At 43.3% G+C, this 22070-nt stretch overlaps 2 protein-coding genes across 5 annotated transcripts in view; one reads left to right on the top strand and one right to left on the bottom strand.

Moving 5' to 3' along the window:
• The first annotated feature begins 261 nt into the window (after positions 1–261).
• LOC310663594 (immunoglobulin superfamily member 1-like) lies at positions 262–10271 on the top strand. The gene is made up of 8 exons (XM_083411627.1): positions 262–520; positions 649–684; positions 1778–2074; positions 2865–3170; positions 3864–4154; positions 5283–5393; positions 6519–6556; positions 7723–10271. The coding sequence occupies exons 1-8, from the start codon at positions 355–357 to the stop codon at positions 7879–7881; spliced, it is 1404 nt and encodes a 467-aa protein (XP_083267753.1). The 5' UTR covers positions 262–354; the 3' UTR covers positions 7882–10271.
• Positions 9808–22070, bottom strand: part of KMT5C (lysine methyltransferase 5C) — a 20801-nt gene continuing 8538 nt past the window's right edge. For all 4 annotated transcript variants that reach the window (XM_083411602.1, XM_083411600.1, XM_083411601.1 and 1 more), the window contains exons 4-9: positions 21790–21899; positions 20656–20819; positions 18541–18560; positions 17788–17924; positions 17078–17262; positions 9808–15469 (exon numbers count right to left, since the gene is read on the bottom strand). In XM_083411602.1, coding sequence (XP_083267728.1) covers positions 14628–15469; positions 17078–17262; positions 17788–17924; positions 18541–18560; positions 20656–20819; positions 21790–21899 — 1458 coding nt within the window. In that variant the 3' untranslated portion in view covers positions 9808–14627. The remainder of the gene's footprint in view (positions 15470–17077; positions 17263–17787; positions 17925–18540; positions 18561–20655; positions 20820–21789; positions 21900–22070) is intronic.

Below are 22070 nucleotides of genomic sequence, written 5' to 3'. Positions count from 1 at the left end.
TCTGTTCCTTTGGAATGTTGGTACCTATAATTCGTAACAGAAAGGCTTCTGGTGATATAGTTAACCTCTGAGGAGAATGCAGCTCTGGCATAGCTCAGTTGGTAGAGCACAAGACTCTTATTCTCAGGGTTGTGGGTTCGAGCTTCACCTTGGGCAAAAAACCCAACAACCTTCCTACATTGCAGGGGGTTGGACCAGATGACCCATGTGGTCCCTTCCAATATTGCAACTATATATGAAAGCACATGATCTACTTCAAGCTGATTTTGCAGAATATGACTGCAGCATGGAAGGGAAAAAAGGGAAGTGGCTTGCGAGGCACTTCCAGTGCTGCTCAACTGTGCATCACAGAGTATGTGTACATCAAAGGGAAGAAGTGTGTTGCAGAGCCATGTTGCAGCCTCCCTCCAAGATCTTCATTCCGGGGACAGCACACATCTTGGGGGACACAGGACACTGGACTACAGGGCTAGGCGCTCCTTCATCATCATGAGGCTCTCTTTCAACATCCTCTTTATCGGTTGGTATCTCAGATGAAAGGGTGAAGGGACTGAGGGTTGTGCAACGGCCGGGTGGAAGGACCAGAGACCCAGTTGTGGTTCCTGCTGCTCAACTATATTGCCGCTAATGCAACCATCTCCTTTCCAGGATTCCTGCTGGCTGGACAGTGGCAGATCTCTGGAGGTGAGTCTCTTCGGGTGATAAATATGAACAGGGGGCGAGACGGAGATGGTGGGGGGCAGAATGGGAGCGAATTGCAATGATTTCCCCCAACCAGATCCAATTTCTTAACATGTGCATTATAAACACAGAGGCCTACCAAATGTTCTCTGATCTATACAAAAATTAAAGGTACAGGAACCATCCCTATTTCTTTCTCTCTCTTTTTTGGTCAAAATGTACATTTACTGATTTTTTTCAATTAGGTTTTTAAAAAAATATATATTATTTGATTATTCAAAACATAAAATTGTAACAATCCAAATGCATATTGATATACTGTACAGTGGAACCTCAGCTGTCAAGCATTTCAGAAGTCGAACGGTCTTCCGGAACGGATTACCTTTGGCTACTCTGAATCTCGAGACTTCTCCCCACCCCCTCCATGGGTCCCGTTGTCAACATTTACAACTGCATATTATTTCACAATCTATATTTTATATCAATCCATATTATCCATGGTATGAACCCCATCCCTATTTCTTTGCCTTTAGACAATCTACACCCAAAATGCAATTCCCCCAGTGTAACCTTAGACTGAGCAACTAGACATGATGGCAACCTTCTCCCTGCTCTGCCAGAGGAAGAAATACCTCTGAATAACAGTTGCTAAGAATCTCAAGTGTGGAGAATGCTCTGCTGCTCTCAGTCCTGCTCCTGGACTCCCCACAGACATCTGGTTGGCCCCTGGGGGAACTTGCATGACAAAGCTTGAGTAGCTGCAGTAGAAGAGAGTGCCTTCTAGCAACTCATTCTGATAGGCCAATGAGGTGGCCTTATGTTCTGCATTACAGAGGACAGTCCTCTCTTTGAAAAGCAGGAGGGGGTCTTGAAGTTGCCCACCCACCAAGAGCAGCTGAACAGTGGAATGAGCAGACCCACAGCTCACCTGACCACAGTCTTCCCACTAGGGTGGAAATAATGCATTTTCATTTAAAAATTAGGAATTACTGTCCTACCTTGGTTCTCGAATGTGATAAAGTCAGGGCCTTCTTTTGTCTTCCTCTTTGGTGATCCATCTTCCAAATCACACCTTTGTTCTCCTGTTTCGGTCCAGGACAAACTTACCCTAAACCTTCCATCTCAGTGGCTCCCACAAATGTGGTCAGCCTGGGGGGAAAGATCATTTTACGATGTGCAAGTATTTACCATCAAGATGCAATCTACTATCTGCAGAAAGATCCACCAACTCCTTATTTAGCACATTGGAAGAGCGAGAAGGATGCATTTCAGATTGTATTTCAGACTGCCAATGCAAAAGCTTCAGATGGCGGAACCTATACGTGTAGCTATTGCTTACGTTATGATCAACGGTGCTCATTTAGTAGTGATCCTGTCAAAGTCTTCATAAAAGGTGAGAGCCTGGCTTAGGCTTTTTATGCTATTTTCACAACTGACATGTAAGAGGAGGGGGGAGAGAGAGAGAGACAATTTCTGTTCTTATCCTGAAGCAAAGTTCTTAACCTGAGGTACTATTTCTGGGTTAGTGGAGTCTGTAACCTGAAGCGTATGTAACCTGAAGTGTATGTAACCCAAGGTACCGCTGTATTAGATATTGCCATAAATTCAACAGAAATGCCATAAATTGAACAAAATCTCTTAACCAGTGCTTTTCTTTGAGGGGGCAAAAAGGTGCCAGTACTGGGTTCCCTTAAGTACCTCCAGCACTGCGAGGCTTAAATAAAAATTGCAATCACACAGTTAGATACACATGATATTCAGTGTAGATGCAGATAAGACCAATGATCCCAAATACTTGGTTCTTAATCTTTCTACAGCGTTCATTGAGATAGGCAACAGAAATGTACAGTAACTGAGCTTATAAGATTTCCTGGATCTGCCACACTGAACTGCAGCAAACAGTAACTCTTCTCTGGAACCCGCCTCCCCCCTAACTTGGCCAATGATGGGTGTTGTAGGCATGTAGAAGGTGCCAGGTCACCCATCTCTAAACTGAAGTTGTAAACAAAAAAAATTAGAAGCGTCAAGTTCTTATGAACCTTTACCCTCCGATCCATCCTTGGGATTTTGCATTCTCCCAGAACATGCAAACCTCTCCCATATGACAGACTGTTGCCTGGGACTGATTTGAGAAGGCTGAACTGCATCTTTGAAATCTCACCCTTGTTCTCTTCCATGTGCAGGAAAGCTGCATCCCAAGCCTTCCATCGCAGTGAAATCAGCTGAAACGCTTGCCGAAAAGGGGACTGTCAAAATCAGCTGCAAGGCAAAAGACAACTTACTATTCTTGTTCTCTTTGTATATACAAGTGGGTGCAAACAGGCAGCAGACACAACTGACAGAGAAAACAGCAACAAAGGAGGCTGTGTTTGCCTTTGACAATGCCCAAGAATTCCAAGGGGGTCTCTACCAATGTAGATATTGCTACACAACAGCCTTCGTTGAACTGTGCTCAGATTTCAGTGACAGCCGACGCATCAACAGAATAAGTAAGGTTCATAATACCTTATGAATCCTATTGTCACAAAATATTTATGATTATTACTTTGGATAGATAGATAGATAGATAGATAGATAGATAGATGATAGATGATAGATGATAGATGATAGATAGATGATAGATCGATATAGATAGACAGATAGATAGATATAGATAGATGCAGACTAGGAAGAAACCTTTGTCCTTCCAGATGTTACTGGGTCCTAGCAAGTGTAGGCATGTATGGCATGTAGGTCCGTAACATCTGGAGGGGCAATAATTCTCTACAGCTGCTCTAGACATTTTTAACTAAAGAAAAAACAATAGCAGTCCCTACGTACAACCATTTTCCCATAAGGAAGAGCCATTCTAAGCACTTTTTAATTATGTGTTAAAAGTCAGTCTGTTTTGTTTGTTTGTTTGTTTGTTTGTTTGTTTACTGAATTTATCTACTGCCCTATACCCAGAGGTCTCAGGGCAGTTCACAGAAAAAGCTCACAATATATAAAATGAAAATAAAGACAGTAACCCAAATGATCCCCACCTACCCCCCCAAAAGAGCCACATTTTAAAAGCGCATAGTTCTAGTTAGCGATGTGCAGCAGATATTTCTGCTGATCTGATCAAAAGCAGCAGAGTGCAGGGGAAGAATATCACGCCACTTCCCTCCATACCCTTCTCACAGTGTTTTATTTGCACCCAGGTCCCAGCCTGTCCAAACCCTCCATCAAAGTGCTACCTGACGAACGGATTTCCCCAGGACAGAACATCACCATCGAGTGCCAGGGGCCAGAAAAGGGTCTGAACTTCACCCTCTACAAATCCGGGGAACTGATAACATCGCAGGTGACGGAGTCAGAGAGAAACAGAGCCGAGTTCCCTTTCTTCAAGGTGGGGTTGGAAGACGAAGGGAACTACACCTGCCAATATCACCGCTGGGGAAACCCCTTTGCCTGGTCAGAGCCAAGTGATGCCACGGAGCTGGTTGTAAGAGGTGAGAAGATTGGCTTGGTCCTTGTCTCTTCCCTGCCGTCCAAGTCTCTCTCCCTGTTGTGGAGGAGGCAGGAGCTTCAAGGGGCCTGAGACTCACACTGCAAGGGAGGAGGGGAACCAGCTTCTTAGCCTCCGGTGGCACCACTTCTCTAAAAGCAGGATCAGAAATGAAACGGGATTGCGTTCAAAAGGGCATATTATCGTTTACATCCCATGTTAGTCGCATAGAGTGTCTCAGCTTGACCGGGAGAAAGACTCTCAGGGCCTTGCTCTGCCTTAGAAGTTGGAAAGAGATAGCCAAACCAAGTTGATTGTCAGATTACTGGTCCTTTTGGCTCAGTACTGTTGACCAGCATGGCCATGGATGATGGGAGCTGGAATCAAATGTACGAAGTTGGGAGAGGCTTGTGGCAGTAGAGGTGAAACTCGGAAAATTAGAATATCAATAATATAATAATAATATTAAGAATCTCAGAAAATTACTGTGCTTGATTGGCCAGCAAACTCGCCTGATGCAAAAGGGGCCCAAACCAAGTACTGAGTACATATGCATGCTTCTACTTCTCAGAGGTCCAATATTGCTCTATTTGTAATCCTTATTTTGCTGATTTCATTTAATATTCTAATTTTCTGAGATTGTTAATTTGGGGTCTTCATCAGCTGCACGCCATGATCATCACAATTATAACAAATAAAGGCTTGACATATCTCACTTTGCATGTCATGAGTCTATCTCATATATTAGTTTCACCTTTTAAGTCGAATTACTGAAATAAACGAACTTTTCCACGATATTCTAATTTTCCGAGTTTCACCTGTAGATGAGGGTGCCTGCAGTATCCCTTCCCACCCTCCATTGAAATTAGGCTTCCAAAAGCTGTGTCCAGTAGAATAGGTTGCAGTGTGTGCTTGGTTGTGAGCTGCCCATGCCAGTTTCTCTGATTTGTGCATGTGCCCAAAAAGGTTGGTGACCCCTGCATGGGTTGGACTAGATGTCCCACAGGGCCCATTCTAACTCTGCAATTCTTTGATTCTATGACAGCAGGTTGGTTTCAGCTTCTGACACGGCCTGCAGGTGCTAAGTTAAACATCTGCAGTGCTGGCACTCAAAACATGAATTATTTTGCAGATATGCCTGAAGAATCCAAGACAATAATGTGGGCCAGCATTGCAGCAGGCCTTCTCCTTCTCCTCTTCCTCCTCCTGCTTATATTTGTACTGTACAGGAAAAGAAGAAAAGGTGAGTGGACCTCTGAATGCGGGAAATTTCTGCTACCTTGAGTTGCACATCAGTGTTTTATTTTTTTGGCCCCATATAAAAGAAGAGTCTTCTTTAAAGGGGGGGGGGGTTCGTTATACCTGCAAATAAAGTTGAAATGTGAAATTTTAATTCTAGAACTTTTGCAGCACTTGCCTTACAGTGCAAAGTGCAATCCTGCGCACGTTTAAACTGAAACAAAACTAAGTAACCATTCAGTGATTACTAGTCAATTCTAAAGGTTTAACTCATTTGAAATGAAGTCAACCTGTTGCAAAGACTAATCCTATGCATGCTTCCTCATAAATGTAAAACTTGCCCTCTCTTGCCAAATTGTGCACTTTCAACTCATGGTGAAAGCAGCTGTTAGCCAACATGCCATTCTGTGACATCCTTCTCACTAATCTAAATGAAAGAAGGGAGACAGGAGGCCACTGCCCCCTAGTGCCCGGAAGGCTGAAAGACAGAAAGTGTGAATGTGTGGAGGCTAAGTTATATTATGTAATTGTGTTTTTCTACTAAGCAACGGTCCTTCCCTACTCAAAGTTATTTTATTGGCACATCAGTAAATTTTTTCAAGTCTATGTAACTCAATAGCATACACTTCCCTTACATTATTGAGATTCAAGTCAGATTTCAGCATGACAGTTCAGAATGCTTAATGATATGTGCTTCCTGGGTATAGTCACCTGAAGATTCATTGCAAACTAATATTTGACTGGCATTGAATCCATTCCTGTTGCCCAAATATATTTAGATTGTATCCATGCATTATTATGACTTGGCTTTTATTTATTTATTTTTAGTTTTTGTTAATTTTTTAATGAAGCAAATTCACAGTTATAGAAGTGGAAAATTGCTGCAGGGAAATATAGCTGTGGAATTTATTTAGTTTCCCATGGGGGCGGGTGTGGATTACCTTCCATTTCATAAAATTTCTAGCATTCCTCACTGGTAATCTTGGAGAGTATTTATGGCCCAAGAAACTCCCTCCACTAAAAGGAAGTTTAACATTTTGGGGGACGGGGTGGGGAATGATCAGTATTGCTAGTTCTAATTTGAAATCAACAAGGCAGATAATTTCATAATTATCTATCTGATCTACAGGTTCCACTGCCAATGAAATGCCTCAAACAATGAATACGGTAAGAAAGATTCCTATGAACAAACCTTTATCATGATTGTGAACTTCATGTTAAATCCCAACTCTATTATTAGAAAAGCATATGACTCCATTTTTTTATATGTTTAGAAATATTTTAATAGCCCATGTTTCGTGGCCAAACAATGCCCGGGTACAGTAAAAACATCAGTATCCTATGTGGGAAAGGGCTATTGTGCTCATTCTGCTTGTGGGCATTTGATGGGCAACTGGGGGAAGCAGGATGCTAGACTAGATGGGCTTTTGGTCTGATTCAGCAGAGCTGTCACACTCTTAATCAGCGCCAGCCTATGCTTCTTACTGGGGATGAAATAGACATGGGAAACACCTTCTGCAGCCTCTAGCCTTCCAGTTATTTTGAACTACAACTCCCACAGACCCCAGTCAACATAGCCAATATCCGGTTGGTGGGAGTTGTAGTTCAAAGCATTTGGAGGACGGGCTGTAGAAGGCTGGACTCGCGTCTCACTCAGCCTGATTCCTAATATTGAATTTCAAAGCTGCCTTTGTGGCTGTGCTCAATCTACTATGCATTTTGGAAAGTACCGTAGTTTGTCTGCCTGCGCTCTATGCATTCAGACACCCCTTGAGGTATCACTGCCAAACTGGGCATGACAGTTCCTCAGCCGGAGAAATTAGTTTTCATCAACACTCTGATACCAGGCACCCAGCAGGACTGAACCCTCTTGTTTCAGTGTGTGTGGGAGGGAGAAAAGAGGTGCAGTGTTTCATTCCCACATCCCCCTTCTTAAAAACCCAAACATTCACCCCTCCTACGTATTGATTCAGGGCTAGATCCGGATCACATGTTTCCTGGATCAGGTTGGGGCCTCTACACAGCCTTAAAACTAACAAATTATATTGTCCATTTAAAAATCTTTGGTTTGTTTCTAAGAATTCCCTGGCAATGCCAGGCACTTTTTCCTAGCAAATAAATAATGGTCAGTGGCACTAAGTCTCTTGTAACCTAATCTACGATTACATCACGGATATGCAATGGGTCCCTTTTTTGATGCTGCCTGACTCCAACCTCTGACAGCCCTAAGCAACATGGACAGTAGTCAGGATGATGGGAGTTGTAGTCTTACATGATCATCTACCCCTGGATTGCAAGCTTAATCTCTTCTCTTTTTTTGACCCTCCCTGTAGGCCCCAGAACCTTACCGAGAAGCAGACCCTGCTGAAGTCTCCTACGCTGTATTGAACCACAACTCACTAAGGGCCAAGCGAGCAGCTCCTCCTGCCACAGTCCCCCAACCTTGTGTCTATGCAACACTGGCCCATGACAAAGTCAGGGAGGGTCGGTAGGCAAGACTTTACAGAGATGCTGCATATGCCCAGAGTTCTGGGGTCAAACATTTTAAGGCTGCTTCATGTGTACAAGCGCTGCTTATTTTATCCACACAATCACAAATGTGGATGTCGGGGTCGTGGGAAGCTAGCCAGTGGTCAAAAGCTATGGCATCTGTTACAGTGGTCAGAGTGTTTTTTGACTCTGCAATGTTGACTTTATGCTCTATCCCTGGAATGTAACCCACGTGCAAGTTGAGAGTTGGCTGTATTACATATGTCTGTGTTATTTAAAAGCAGAGAAAGATCCACATATGGGTGTTGGGCTGAGAAAGAGCCTACAGCAGCTGGACTCCATTCCAGTTCCCCACAAATTCCATTTAAAGTGAACACCCACCTTTTTCATATCCAAATTAACACACAAAAATGGAATTCCGCTTATCCAGACTGCATCAGAGCGACAAGATACATGGTAGTTATTGTGTCTCATAGGTATGGACTATTTCTTTCTTATACATATAAAAAAGTGCTTAATTTAGTGTGTTTTTGTTGTAGTTTCGGTAGCAGCCAATATCAAATGAATGCCTTGTCATTTTCCCAATCACATAATGTGTGGTTACAAATTTCAGTCGTCAACCAAAAAATCACAAGATGCTTTGGTGCAGAAGAAAGACCTCTTCTCTGGCAGCAGATGTACTTCTGTACATGAAACAAAGAAAAGCTAAACAGTTTTTCAAATGGTCCAACGGCACCCTCCACTGGAGTACTCTGGGATAACAGGGCTGTTTGTATTACAGGTGTGCATTTTATTTAAAACCTGAAAGCTGAAAAGGCATCAGAAATATTTGCATTGTTATGAGTTTGTGAGTGCCAGACAGGTATAATCTCTGGATCCAGCAAGTGTTAGAATTGAATCAAGCCTCCTGAACTCCTGGATCCAGCAAGTGTCAAAATATAAGCCATGCTAGGAGTGGACTAGGTTTCTATTTATTTATTTACTTACCTATGTCAAAGATTTATGTTTCACTTTTCAACTGCAGACTGCAGCGCTCAAAGATGCTCATATCAAATGTAAATATGGTGTCTGCAAACCAAGCATGTAAAAAACAGAACTAGCCCAACCAATGCAAAAGGCAGCATCTGACATTGTCTTCCCCTCCCTCTCCTCCTTGCATCAGGAGAGTTGGCAGTAAATAGCCAAATGGAGGGGACAGTTCAGATGCTGCAGGCAACTACAGTATTTTTCGTTCTATAGGACGCACTTTTTCCCCTCCAAAAATGAAGGGGAAATGTGTGTGCATCCTATGGAGCGAATGCAGGCTCCTTGGCTTCAGCGATAGCAACGCAAAGCCTCCAAAGCACAAAGCCTCCAAAGTACTTCCTTGGCTGCACATAGAACAATCATATATCTATAAAGTAGGGAAAAGTCCAAGCTTTCAGAGTCCAAGCTTCTTAGGATTTTATGGAGAAATGATGCAAGTGGTGAGATGATTGGTAATTTATTTTAAGATGCTTTTCTCATTTCCATTTTTATCTTTCCCCCCTCTTTCACTTGAATGCAGAAGAGTCTGGTGTTGTTGGGCTTGTAATCAGCGTACCGTTGCCCACAAACTGAAAGGTGCTTAAGAGTTACAGGGTTTTCTGGAAGTAGGGAAGTAATACGCCAAGTCTGCTAGTTCTTGCCATTCAAACTCAGTTTACTGGGTCCATTTTCTTGTTTTTTAAAAAAGCATTTATTGATCTTCCATTGATCAACCAGTCCGTTTTTTAGAAAAGCATTTATTTTTTTTATCCTTGGAGAATGCCAGGCTTAAGACAAATGAACCATGCCTTTTGAAATGATCCAATACTCTGCAAACAACTGTTAACAGCAAATGCAACTACAATCTCATCTTGCAAATGACCTGCTCATGCACTAAGTGCCACATCACCAAGACAGAGGAATAGCTTTAAAAGACTTTATTCCAATCAAGTATTTTAAAAAGTATTACGCTCCCCTAATACACACATACACACACCATGAAAAATACAAAACCACAAGTTTCTGCCTTCACGCCCCTACAGGATACCGGCCTGATCAAGGGGATAGGAACTACCCTGAGGCCTCAAGCTTCCCACTCCTGGAGTCAAGAGCACCCTCCAACCACCCTCTCCAATATAGCACTATTAAAAAGGCCCCCTTCCTCCCCCACCCACTCCCAGTTCCTAAGCCAGGACTGTACATGTTCCAACATCATCCTGCACATGCCAAATCTGAGACTGGGTGCAAGCCAAGCTGAACTCTTCCATGGAAGTTTCTAGCCCTTAAGGCTGTGATGACAGGTTTGAAAGTATGTGAAGTATCAAAAGCCAGAAAGGTGGACTGGGTGGGAGGGAGCCTGTTCAAAATTTCCAGTGACCGTACACAGTCCAGACCAACAAAACAGAAACAAAATAACAGTAGGAAAATGGGATCTTCACAATTTATACAGGTTCAGAGTTTGGTTTATGTTGGCCTAGATATTTGTTTTATTGCAGAGTACATATAGCCCTGTTGAATACACTCCAGCACCTTCTTTCCTGTGAAAATAAAAAAAATCCAGACTTGCCCAAGTTCATTATAAAAAACTCTAATCCTAAAGTGAAGGAACAAGTGCTGGAAAAGCCCTAAAAAGCATTGGGGAAATTAGGAGGAGGCAGGTAGAGCAGCGACATACGCTTCACTTTAGTTGCTGTATACTATGGCATGAGCAATCCATTCCCTTATAAAGGAGATTTTGAGCTGGAGTTAGCAGCTAACTTGCCACAAGAAATAAGTTCTATAAATGACACACTGCAGTTCAAAACTGCAAATATTGGAGCAGATGGTGATATTCTAAAGCCCTCCACCCCACTACTCCCTGAGGAACCTGGCCATCCAGAGACTTTTCCCAGTGCCTAGCTTGTTTATTTATTAAATTTATATACTGCCCTTCATCAAAAGATTTAAGGGCAGTTCACACAGTTTATTCATCCTCCATCCCTGGCAAGGGTCAAGGTGCCTTGACACCTCCCTGAGCACAATTTTAGGGGAGGTGTGGTCTTCTTTTGAAAAGACGACAGATTGGCTCCAGGCCAAAAGCATGCGTTATAAACCTTACAGAGGATGGAAGAAGCAATGCTAACATACAAGGGTGTGTCGGGGTGTGTGCGGAAAGTGAAGTATGCAGAGGCAGAATGACAAGGGCTGGCTATGACAAAGTTTGTTATGGGAATGAGACAGAGAAGCTGTTTAAGATGGGATGCAAGAGTCAAAGAAAACTGGGTTCACCACTCTGAGGTTTAAAGGCAAGCAACCCTCCACCCATGTGAAAGCCGTGGAGAAAAGACTCAACAGACACAGGACTGAAAGCAAAGAAGATCAGAGACAGAACCTAAAGGGATGACTTGATGCTCCCCCTCTCAAAGCGAGGTAGCTTAAAGAGTATATCCACCTTAAAAGATGGGTAAACACGAGGCACCAACAGGTAAAAACTGAGCCCCAGCCTGTCCTTCAACAGGAGCATTCATTGTCCTGGCTAGCAACATCCACCCTTCCCACCCCAAACCTTTCCCTAACACAAAGCCCTTGATCATCTCACCCCCTTCCGTTCTCTTTACCCACCCCACCCCACCTCACCCCACCCCACCCCAGCAGTACTACCTAAAGGCTGTGCACTAATCCGCTACTATTAACAAACATGGAACAACACAAACTGACAAGAGTAGCAGACAGGGAAGGAAGCATGGGCGCTCCCAGCAGCAAGGGCCAAAATCAGCTGCAGGGGGCAGGAAAAAAGATCACCTTTTAGCACAAACAGTGATATACAAGTGAAAATGCACACCTCGTAATGTTCCTCAATATTATTACTGTAAATGTTTGGTAGTTTGTTCTGATGAAGCATACTCTTTCTCCAAACAAGAGGATTACTATCTCATAGTAACGTGAAAATTTGGGTCAAGACTATTGGCACAGAATCACATATCAGCACAAAATGAGCACCATAAACCACATAACTTGCACCACAAGTCACTGTACCTAAACAATTAAGGATAAGGATAAGGATAAGGATAAGGATGAGGATGATAATAATTTATTAGCTGCCCATCTGACTGAGTTGCCTTCAGATGTCTCCTAAAAGTCAGATAGTTGTTTATTTCCTTGACATGTAACAGGAGGGCGTTCCACAGGGTGGGCATGACTACTGAGAAGGCAGGTAGTTACAGGGATTGTTTGTCCACAACAAACAAAACTGGTATTAAACAACTAGAGAAGTAATGGGGGGAAATGTCTGAAATATGTATTAACATACATAAAGTGAACTGGAGAGAGCAGGAAAAGATGTGCAATTTCAGCTGTATATCAACTGTTTTAATGAGCAACACACTATCAGTGTGCTTTGACAGACCGACACTTTTTAGCTATACTTTGTATATACATATGTGAAGTTCAAGTTGAGTGGAATAGAGAATGTGCACAAAGGCAACTTTGCAGATTAATATGAATGATGGTGGAAACAGCTCAAATTACCAGCATAAACAGGGTATATGAAAGAGAGTCCTGTTTATGTTACCTAGTTGTGCAAGTTTCTCTTATGTTTTTGTATATTTAACAAAATTACCATGCCTTCACATGAATATGCAGTTGCAAGTATCTACCAAGATTCTCCACAACACAGATAATGGACTCCTTCTCAGATCCATTAATGAAAATGCTCATGACTGAAGGTCTGTGGATTTTCAGCCTTTTCGTTGTGAAGGAAAATACCCTTCTCCACAGCTAAGTCCTCACACTCACACAACCAAGTTCAAAATATTATCCCTGCACTATAAATACAATTTCCTTATTGTGACAGAATGAGCAGCTACAGCTCCTTCTAGCTGCAGTTGTGCTTTTGAAACTCTCACCTACAAATGCCTAAATATCACTTTTTAAAAAAATGTTTTCTAGGAATCAGTACTGGTACTTGGCAGAACTATTAAAAACAGAAGGTCTGGATTATAATATATATCCAACACGGATACCAAGCAAAACTCTAGAAGCAGCTCTAGAAACAGATTTCTGTTTCAGAGCTCAAAAACTCATCGAGAAGACAGATCCTATCCACAGTTAGAAGAAACTCTCACCAAATTAAAAGGACTCACTCCCAAGTGTGCACAGAATTGCAGCCTTAAACAGCAGTGACTCACAGATGAACACCTGTCTCTTTCAGAAGCTATATGGAAAAGGCATTAAGACTGAAATGCACCAAGCTGGAAACAAAACTGACGAAGAAGGGAGAAAAGAGAAAGTTAAAGCAGGTCCTGCTGATTCCTGGCTATGGATTTTCCAAAGTCAACACCACAAATCTCGCTATGAAAATGGCTGCAAAATGAAGCATGCATTCTCCAAAAAAGACTGGCTGCAATACAGCCCACCTGTTGGGTTCTCATCTTCAGCTAATCTTCAACTAGATTTCTAAGTACCCCGCTGAACATAGCTCAGAAAGAGGCTGGAAATCCCAAGAACTGCCAGACAGGACCACAGGTCAAAAATACAGACGATCTATTTACGGTACTGCAATGACATTTGAACTGAACCCAACCACTACTAGATGAGTAAGAACCATTTATCCAGTCCAAGCCAGCACCTCACAGAAGGAAGGTCCTTTATCACAATGCCCCTGAGCCAAGGAATCCTCTGATCAGAGCTAGGAAAGTTCAATTATTTCATTCTCTACCACTTGACTACAGTGTGAAATATTTGCATAAAATTATCGAACTCACTGATATTCTAAAAAAAAAACCATTTAACCTCAGCCATATCTAAGTATAAAAACATGAATACCTTAAAGGTCAGTAACAGTGTAAAAAGCCCCAGTACACATTCATTGAAAAGCCCCAGCACGGAGAAGAGACAAGACAGATCTAATACAAAAGTAGCTTTAAAAACTAGAAAATTGGATGTCTTGTAGGCACCTAAAAAGCAGTTTGGGGGAGAGGGTAGAAAGTGAGAAAGAGGAGAGAAGAAAGAGTAATTCCCTAGATAAACTTGTTTAAGCAAACAGCAGTCATCAGGCTAAATGGGCTGAATAGGCATGGGTTGCATGCGCATGTGCACTTCTGGTTGCTGGTTTTCTTACAAAGAATTAAAGAGGCTTCCCTGATTAGATGTAGGCTTCCTTTACCCGCCAGTCATTTCACTCTCACCAGCCTCACAACCTCCTTAGGGGCAACAAACAGCAAAAGCACCATGTGTGTCTATAGTTCCATGGTTGAACTGCTACAAACTAGAGCATTGGGATACCTGGAGTCAAAAGGTGAAAGGAGCCTGGGAGAAAGCAAGCGGAGTTCCACGGTAAGATGACAGGGAGAGTCAATCCCAGACATCCATGCAGCCTGCTATATGGCTTAAGTTTCAGGGGTAATGGATCAAGGTTTGGCCTGGTTGTGGAGGGTGCTTCTAAAAAGGAAAGTGAGAGCACAAGTGTGATGGAGGGAGCACCCTGGAAGGAGGAAAAACGGAAAGTAAATCTGCTTTAGAACGAGAGGAAATGGAACACAGGGTGGTGTTGTTAGCACAGATATATCCTTGAGCCCTTTGTGAGCATCACAACAGAACAAAAGCGATGGTTTCTCACCCCATACAAGGTGATTGGGACAAAGATGAAAAAGTCAACAGATGCTTTCAGGCAAATTCTGGTTGGTGGGTTTTGCCCTGGCTTATCAAGGATCAAGCTTCCGCAAGCAGCTGAGGGAGCCTTTGCAGGACCTGGAGACCAGCCAGATCAAGATAACTCCTCACAGGAGCTGGAGGCCACTTCAAGGTTGATGGAGCCGTGGCTTACGACCAGTCGAAACCGCTTGGGTGGCACAAAAGGGGGAAAGGAAACAATTTGCTTTGGAGGAGGATGCTCCTCTGTCGGCTCCTCCTTCCCCTTGTTTGGAGGGGGCTGCTGCCAGCACTGCCTGCCTCTAAAGAGGGGGCTCTCCAAGCGGACATGAGCATATTGGGAAAGTTTGGGGTCTACTGCTGATAGTGAGACTTGGGGTTTGGGCAAATCCCAAGTTTGGCGTCGGGTCATGCTCCTTGTTCTGCATAAGACCTGGCCGGAGGAGAAAGAGCCTGTAGAGCCAAGGATCTCTTGGTCCCCTGAGTATAGTTCCCCAGATCCTGATCCATGAAACCCCATGATCTCAGCGGTGTTCTTCACATCTCCTGTGTGATGCTCCTCAGCCCCCTGGCTAAGCTCCCCGTTGCTGCTATGTGGTTCTCTCTCACCAATCCCACACACCGCTTCTCTGCGCAAGCCTTCCCAGTGCAGGGGAACTCTCTTGCCAAGATTCACCACCAAGTCGCTCTGGTCTGCCCAGCTCGGGCTCTCAGGTCTATTGTACGTCCTTGTGAAGAAGAAGCTTTGCTGGGTCTCAAAGTGGCTGCTCTTCCTGCGCGAAGAGCGGCGGAGATGTGATGCAGGGAACACAGAAGGAGGGCAGCGTTGCAGATGCACCAGGGGCTGCTTACTGAGCTTGCAGCTACGTGCTGTGCAGCCCAAGCAGTTGTGCAGGGGGATACATAAAGGCTTTAGTATCCTCAGGTACCAACGAAGGGCGGATCTGCGGAGAGCAGCTGGAGGAAGAGAAGGGAGGTCAGCCCCAAGAGCAATGCTCCCCACCCCACCATCCATCCCAAGCTGTAACCTATTTAAGCAGTGGTGCCACTGGACCCTTTGCCTGAAGAGAAAAGTACCTTTAAGCGTTAAATTGGACACCTCAGTAGAGGTGATGCTGCAAGTCATATGCACAGTACATGGGTTTGGGCAATACAATACCATCAGCTATCATTACAATAGGGGCCCCCTCTGAAAATGTGATGATTAATTAAAACTAGCTGAAGAGTGAGTGTCACCACTTGTCTCTGCAAAACAAAATCCATGAATTACAGTTGCTTTGGCACTCTCGTTTTTGAGGGTATATAAACTCTAGGCTTCACAGATACTTCTGGTACTACACGGTCACCTTGACTTGCTAAAATCACTCTTGCTGCCTGCACAGAACCCAGGGTCTGACTGTTATCTCCCCATGCTTTTCCTTTGCTGCCTCCCAGGTTCCCTATTTGGTACAGCTGCTCAATGCTTTTTCAAGTCTCTCCTGGTTCCTGCTTCTCTGGATCCCTGCTTGCTGAAGTAGAGATTCTGGTGCCAGCTGCTCAGAAGTCCCTTTTCAGGGTTCTGGCTTGTCTGTTTATCCCTTTCTTTCCGACCTAATCCAGGAGCTATATGCCCCAGTTCCACTTCAGGATTGTCTACCAAGGCTGGGAAATTTATTTCTTGCTACATATACTATAATCTGGAGATCTTTCCTCTACAAAATGTAGCCTCCACATTTGCTCCCTCTTCCTATCTTCAATGCTGTGTGTGTGACTGTTTTAGAAGCCATCTCCTGGTACTCCCTGCCTAGTTATGCATTACTGAGGCCTGCTCTGACAAGTGGGTCCAGAGAGAAAGAGCAGGTTGGTGCACCTCTTCCAAACATTGCTGAGCACACCTTTCTTTCAGAACTCCACTGCCTTAGACCTACCCCTCCAGTTTCTCACTCCTCCTCTTACACCCTGTATCCTTGCTCCTTCTTGTATGTATCCCATGTGTGTGTTAGCTTAGTCATGAATACTTAGCTAATCCTCCCAAACTAAAGAAATGTGTGTATTGTTGCTGAGCTACTCCCCACTGCCAAAATATACACATTGTTAGCTGTTCCCCATTGAAGTGTTGCAACTGTATATTTTGATTCTCTCTCTCTCTCCCTCTCTCTCTCTCTCTCTCTGTGTGTGTGTGTGTATATACAATAAACACCCCATTTAAAAAACCTGTGTGAATGTTTAGTTGCTGGGTAAATCTACTAAGATGCATTATTGCCACTGTCTAAAGGCCCTAATTCATGAGACTCACAGAACGTGTGGATGTGAAACATGTGTCTACCAAAGGAGACTTATTAACACCACTTCAACTCAGGGGAAAGCGCTACTCTTTTTCCTCACCACACAGAACACTGTAATAGCACTAGAGTAATTTTTCTTGTGCTGAATTTGATGAGGCGTGGGAGGGAGAAAATGGGTGCAAACTAGCAGGCTCATCTCTTTTGCAAGGCTACACTGAGCAGATGCTCAAGCCACATGTTACCTTACAGAACTGCAACCCACAAAATCTTGTTTCAGCAAGTCAACCCTTATACATCTCACCATGTATTTTTGCTTTCCTGCGCCGGGCCTTGCATCCCACTTTCACACTGAGTCGGGCCAGCTTGTATGACGGACGTTTCCACCGCTGTAGACGGCCATCTGTCTCTCTGAGCAGATAGTTATCATTGATTGAGGTAGATTGTGGAGGTGTTTGATTCAGGAGGCGGTAGGCTCCTTCCCCCTTCCTGAAAGAGGAAACAGTTGATAATTGGGTGAGGTGTGTAACTGCACAAGAATGGAGCTCTGCATTTACTAAGCAGTTCACTCTGGCTTGTATGTATGTGTATAAATGTACACACCCACCCACCCTTGAAGCCTGGTTTTACAAGAAAACCAACAATAAGAGAAAATCAAGACATAGCAACCATTATAGGCTTTTATGGAAGGAGGAAGAAAAAAGGGACAGGTGGCAAATGAGTTCACTGATCTCCTGTGGAAGAGTATGTATAATATCCTCCCCCAATCCTTAGGTGCTGCTGTTGCTCTTTAAAAGGTTATGTGACGGCCCAGGAGGAAATAGCTGCCATCCAAACTGTGCTACCTAGCAACCAACCCCAGGAGCGCTCCTATCCCTTGAGGATGGAGCTTCTCTGTACCTGAGCAGTTGGACAGTCTGCAACTCACAGGCACGGTAATAGTATCAAACAACTAGAAATGCCACCCATTCCCCAGCTGAGATTCCTTAAGACTTGACTGCCCACAGCCTTCACCTTTCGCAAGTGTAGCATTCGCACAACTCATTGTCCTCTCCAAAGAAGCCGTCGCCATAGAAGCATGTGATCTCATCATCTGGCTCAATGTCCCGCAGCACCTTGACGCAGGCAGTGTTCCCATCCATTGGGACAAACTGCAGTACAGAGACAAACAATGTACAAGGGGAAGGAACAGCAGGAAAAAGGAAAAAACCCCAGAAATGTAGAGGTTCAGGATGCTCTCTGGAGAGTGTGGAGGGAGACAACCAGCAGACTCCTCCTCTTCCCTCCCTCTCAGAAATCCCAAGTGACCCAGCTCTTATTTTCACAAGACTCTATTTGCAGACACAGAAATTCCTGACACTGGGCTTCAAGGCACTTCTCAGAAACAGCATGCTAGTATGAAAAGAGGCAAAGAAATTAATTTTTTTCTAGACCTGAACTATGGGGAATGAGGGTCATGCTTCTAGCCTTTATGATGGTGAAGCAATGGCTGAAACTCAGCATCCTGAGAAGCAGTAGGAGAGAAACTGTCAGGACTCAGCAGGGGGAACTTTTGTAAGTCATACAGCTTCCTTCCTCTCCCAAATATTTACAAGGTATTACTTGCTTCCTTTTTCAACCTCTTCCAACATCTCCTACACCCAAAGCAAACGCCACAATAATAAATGAGTTCTAGGAATGAGTTTGCGTGGCTTGTCCCAAATGCAAAGCCTCAGCATTTTAAACAAGGAGTGCCACCTCTACTAGCAATAAGCCAAAATGACTTACCTTACAATTGGGTCTGCAGTCTGAGAGGTTCCACGGTGAGGGACAAATTATATGGGGTGGGGGATAGGCAGTAGTGGAAAGAGATTTTCAAAAAAAAGCAGAGACAAGTTAAAAAGATAGTCCACTTGTTCAGACACTATTTACATTTCAGCAACAGGCTAGAAGACAAAAGGTATGCTGCTGCTTTTCAACAATGCATCCTGCTTTCTCTCAAAGCAATTACAAGTTGGGGTAAATTATCATTTCACTAATAACCTAACCTCCTTCCAGCCTTCCGTCAAGAAATAACACGGCAGCATTAAGTTCCCAGCCAGACACCAATCCATGTACCTGTCACACTGAAAGCTGCTTCGCTTCAGGAGGGTGACTGCATCATGTGCCCTCAAATCTTGCCCTGGCAGGTGTGGGGTCTAAACATAGTACCCCAATAAGCGCTCTCACTTTTTTCTGAAGGCAAGTTTCTAAGCTTTCTAGCCTTCTAAGGTTGTGAAGACTAGCTTGATGCTCCTGCTGAAATCCCAAAGCCTCTGGGGAATGGGGAGCTGAACAAAACAGTGTGCTTCAGAGAGGGAGGAGACTTTCAAGTACACTGCGTAGGATTTTTCTTGCCTTCTACAGTGAGCTAAATCCTGTTTCAGTGATCACATGATCTTAGTTACCTGAAGTCCAGAAAAGGGTAGGCTTTTCAGCCATTAATAACTCTTGGGGAGGGGAAAGAAGTTTCCATTCAAGGTCACATAAATGGGGTGCTAAAATAAGCAATCTAAAAAAACTAATTCTTACTGGCCTTTTAATGAAGGGACCCAACATAGCTCAGTGAAATTTCAGTCCCTGGTACCTCCAGCTGGAAGGACCAGGTAGTAGAGGGTGGGAAGAACTCTGGAGAGCTGTTGTCAGAGTAGACAATGCTGGGACCAATGATCAAATAGTCTGACTGCTATAAGTCAGTTTCCTATGGAATGTACCAACTGATTGCACCCTAGACTTCACTGGAATGACCAATTCCTTCACTTTTCAATTAATTCCAACAAAAATCCTACCAACTTGAAAGCTAATTAAAAATACATATAACATCTTAAGCAAACCTGTTCCTACACCCCTCTTATCTTAATACTCATTCCCCATCCTCCTTACATTCTTCCTGTACTCGCCAAAATAGACAGAATCCTTAGGAAGTGTACACTAAAAATCAGATTATGCACCAGATTTAGAAAAAGAAAAAGGAACCTTTTACAAGCAGCTTGGAATGAGTACTGGAAACTTTATTCGATCCTCTCTATTATGGATTGGTTTCTGATGGGTCCCACAAGCTGCTAAAATTGACTTATTGGTTTTTTTTTTTTGCTTTTACAAACTTTATTGAAAAATTTAAAAACAATTATGAAACAAAAAGTGTTGTCTTCCAAGACAAACACATGGAAGTTTGATAAACTCAAGTGAAAGAATTGAATATCTGTTCTTTCTGATTTAGGCAGTTAAACAGACACCTTTGAATTCAATATTTTAATTTGCATTATAATGAGATACTCTATGGACATACATTGGTTTAATTGTTTTCTTCAGTAAAAGTATTTTAAAAAAACAATTTGTTGCAATTTCATTCCATACTGAAAGGGACTTTCTGGTGTTAATCTGGGTCCTGCTATACCTGCACATAAATCACATCCAGCAGTTATGGTATGTTTCATGCACACAGGAAAGCAACTATGATGGATCTAAATGGATGACACTATGCCATGTCTGTAGAAGCTACTTGGACCTTTGCACATTTATTTACTGCTTTCAATAACACTCATGGAGACCTTGGTATTATAATTAGAGTAGCAGAAAAGCAGCCATGTTGCCTAAACAAAATGTAAATCCCCAAGTAGAGAACTGCTAATATACCAGGGGTCCTGGTTCCTCATTCCCCCACCCACATCAGATAGATTATGGTAATTCATAGTCTACATTGTATGCCCACATGAACAGTAAAATTAATGGAAAAACTTAATGCAGAGATGGAGTCAAAGGGCTGTAGGGCACTAGAACTCTGGGAGGTGCAGAAGGTATGAGAAGATCTATGGAGCAATGATTCAGAGGCAGAGCCAGGACCAGCTGCACATTTCCACATACCATGATTAATGAAGGCTGCAGGCCCCAGCCATAGCTGGGCACACTGTTTGCGTGTGGAATACATGATGCTGAAGTCATTTTCACCAGTCCGCAGGAGACTCTCGTCTGGCTCCGTTAGCTCTGTAATATAACCCTCCAGGAGCTCCAGTTTGTCATTCTTTTTCCTTATAGGCAGGGAGAAAGACACAAGCATCACAGATCAGCTGTCATGCTCTTCATAAGTGTACAGTAGGTGAGGATGGTGGGCAAATTTAAGTTCACTTTACTGAATATTAGTTCCCTGCATTATAGATTGGGAATACAGTGGTACCTCTGCATTATAGATTGGGAATACAGTGGTACCTCTGGTTACATACTTAATTGGTTCTGGAGGTCCGTTCTTAACCTGAAACTGTTCTTAACCTGAAGCACCACTTTAGCTAACGGGGCCTCCCGCTGCCGCCGCGCCATTTCCACACTATTTCTGTTCTCAACCTGAAGCAAAGTTCTTAACCCGAGGTACTAATTCTGAGTCTGTAACCTGAAGCGTATGTAACCTGAAGCATACGTAACCCAAGGTACCACTGTAGGGCCTTTTTGAGAACTTGTTCCCAGGGAATCAACAGCTCATTGAGCCTCCAGCACACCAACAACCTCTGTCCAAGAGGGAGATAGTCATACATGTTACAAACAGTGCAAAACACTGGAAAGTTTCTACACCCCTGCTTGCATTCTACCTGCATTTTTGTTGTTGTTGCTCTATTTAGTTTACTAAGAGTTTAGGATTTCATTGGATGGAGTGGGGTGCCCCTGGCTCCTTGCGCTGCACATCTGCTTAAGTCACTTTGACACTTTGTCAGCTGGGGCAACTGCTAACCAAAAAGATCTTCCTGGTGATTTTTTGGTGCCAACTAGAAAGCTTTTTATTTTCCCATGACCTAAAAAAAATGTTTTAATTTAAACTTTTAGAATTGTGTTAAAATACTATTGATATTGCTTGAAGGTTTGAGATTTTTATTTTCTGTTGCATTGTTTTTATGATTTATAAATTGTATTTCAATGTTTTCATCATTACTGTAAGCCATATAAGGTTACATAATACCAGCAAGTGGAAGGGTGTTACATGGAAGGGGTGTCAAACCACCACCACCCTACCATGATTTTGTAGCGACCACACGGGCACCATTTATTTCCAAGGAATACCGGGTACAGCGCTTGATGGCAAAACCACTCTCAGGAAGGAAGATGCGAAGGTAACGAAATATCTGTAGAAAAGAGATAAACAATTGGCTCCTAGTTAGTAATTCTGGCTTCCTGCTTACCCCCTCATCAGAAGTCTAGCCAATTCTTCTCCTAAGAACCAAGGAGCTATCACAGTCTTGCTACCCATCAACCCGAGCAAAAAAATTCATGATTCCTGGCCATCAGGTCATTAG

This window comes from Podarcis tiliguerta (assembly GCF_965153285.1).
Source record: "Podarcis tiliguerta genome assembly, chromosome: 13".
In the NCBI taxonomy this organism is placed as follows: domain Eukaryota; kingdom Metazoa; phylum Chordata; class Lepidosauria; order Squamata; family Lacertidae; genus Podarcis; species Podarcis tiliguerta.
Note: the sequence above shows the minus strand (reverse complement) of the source record. Positions and strands in the feature narration are given on the sequence as shown.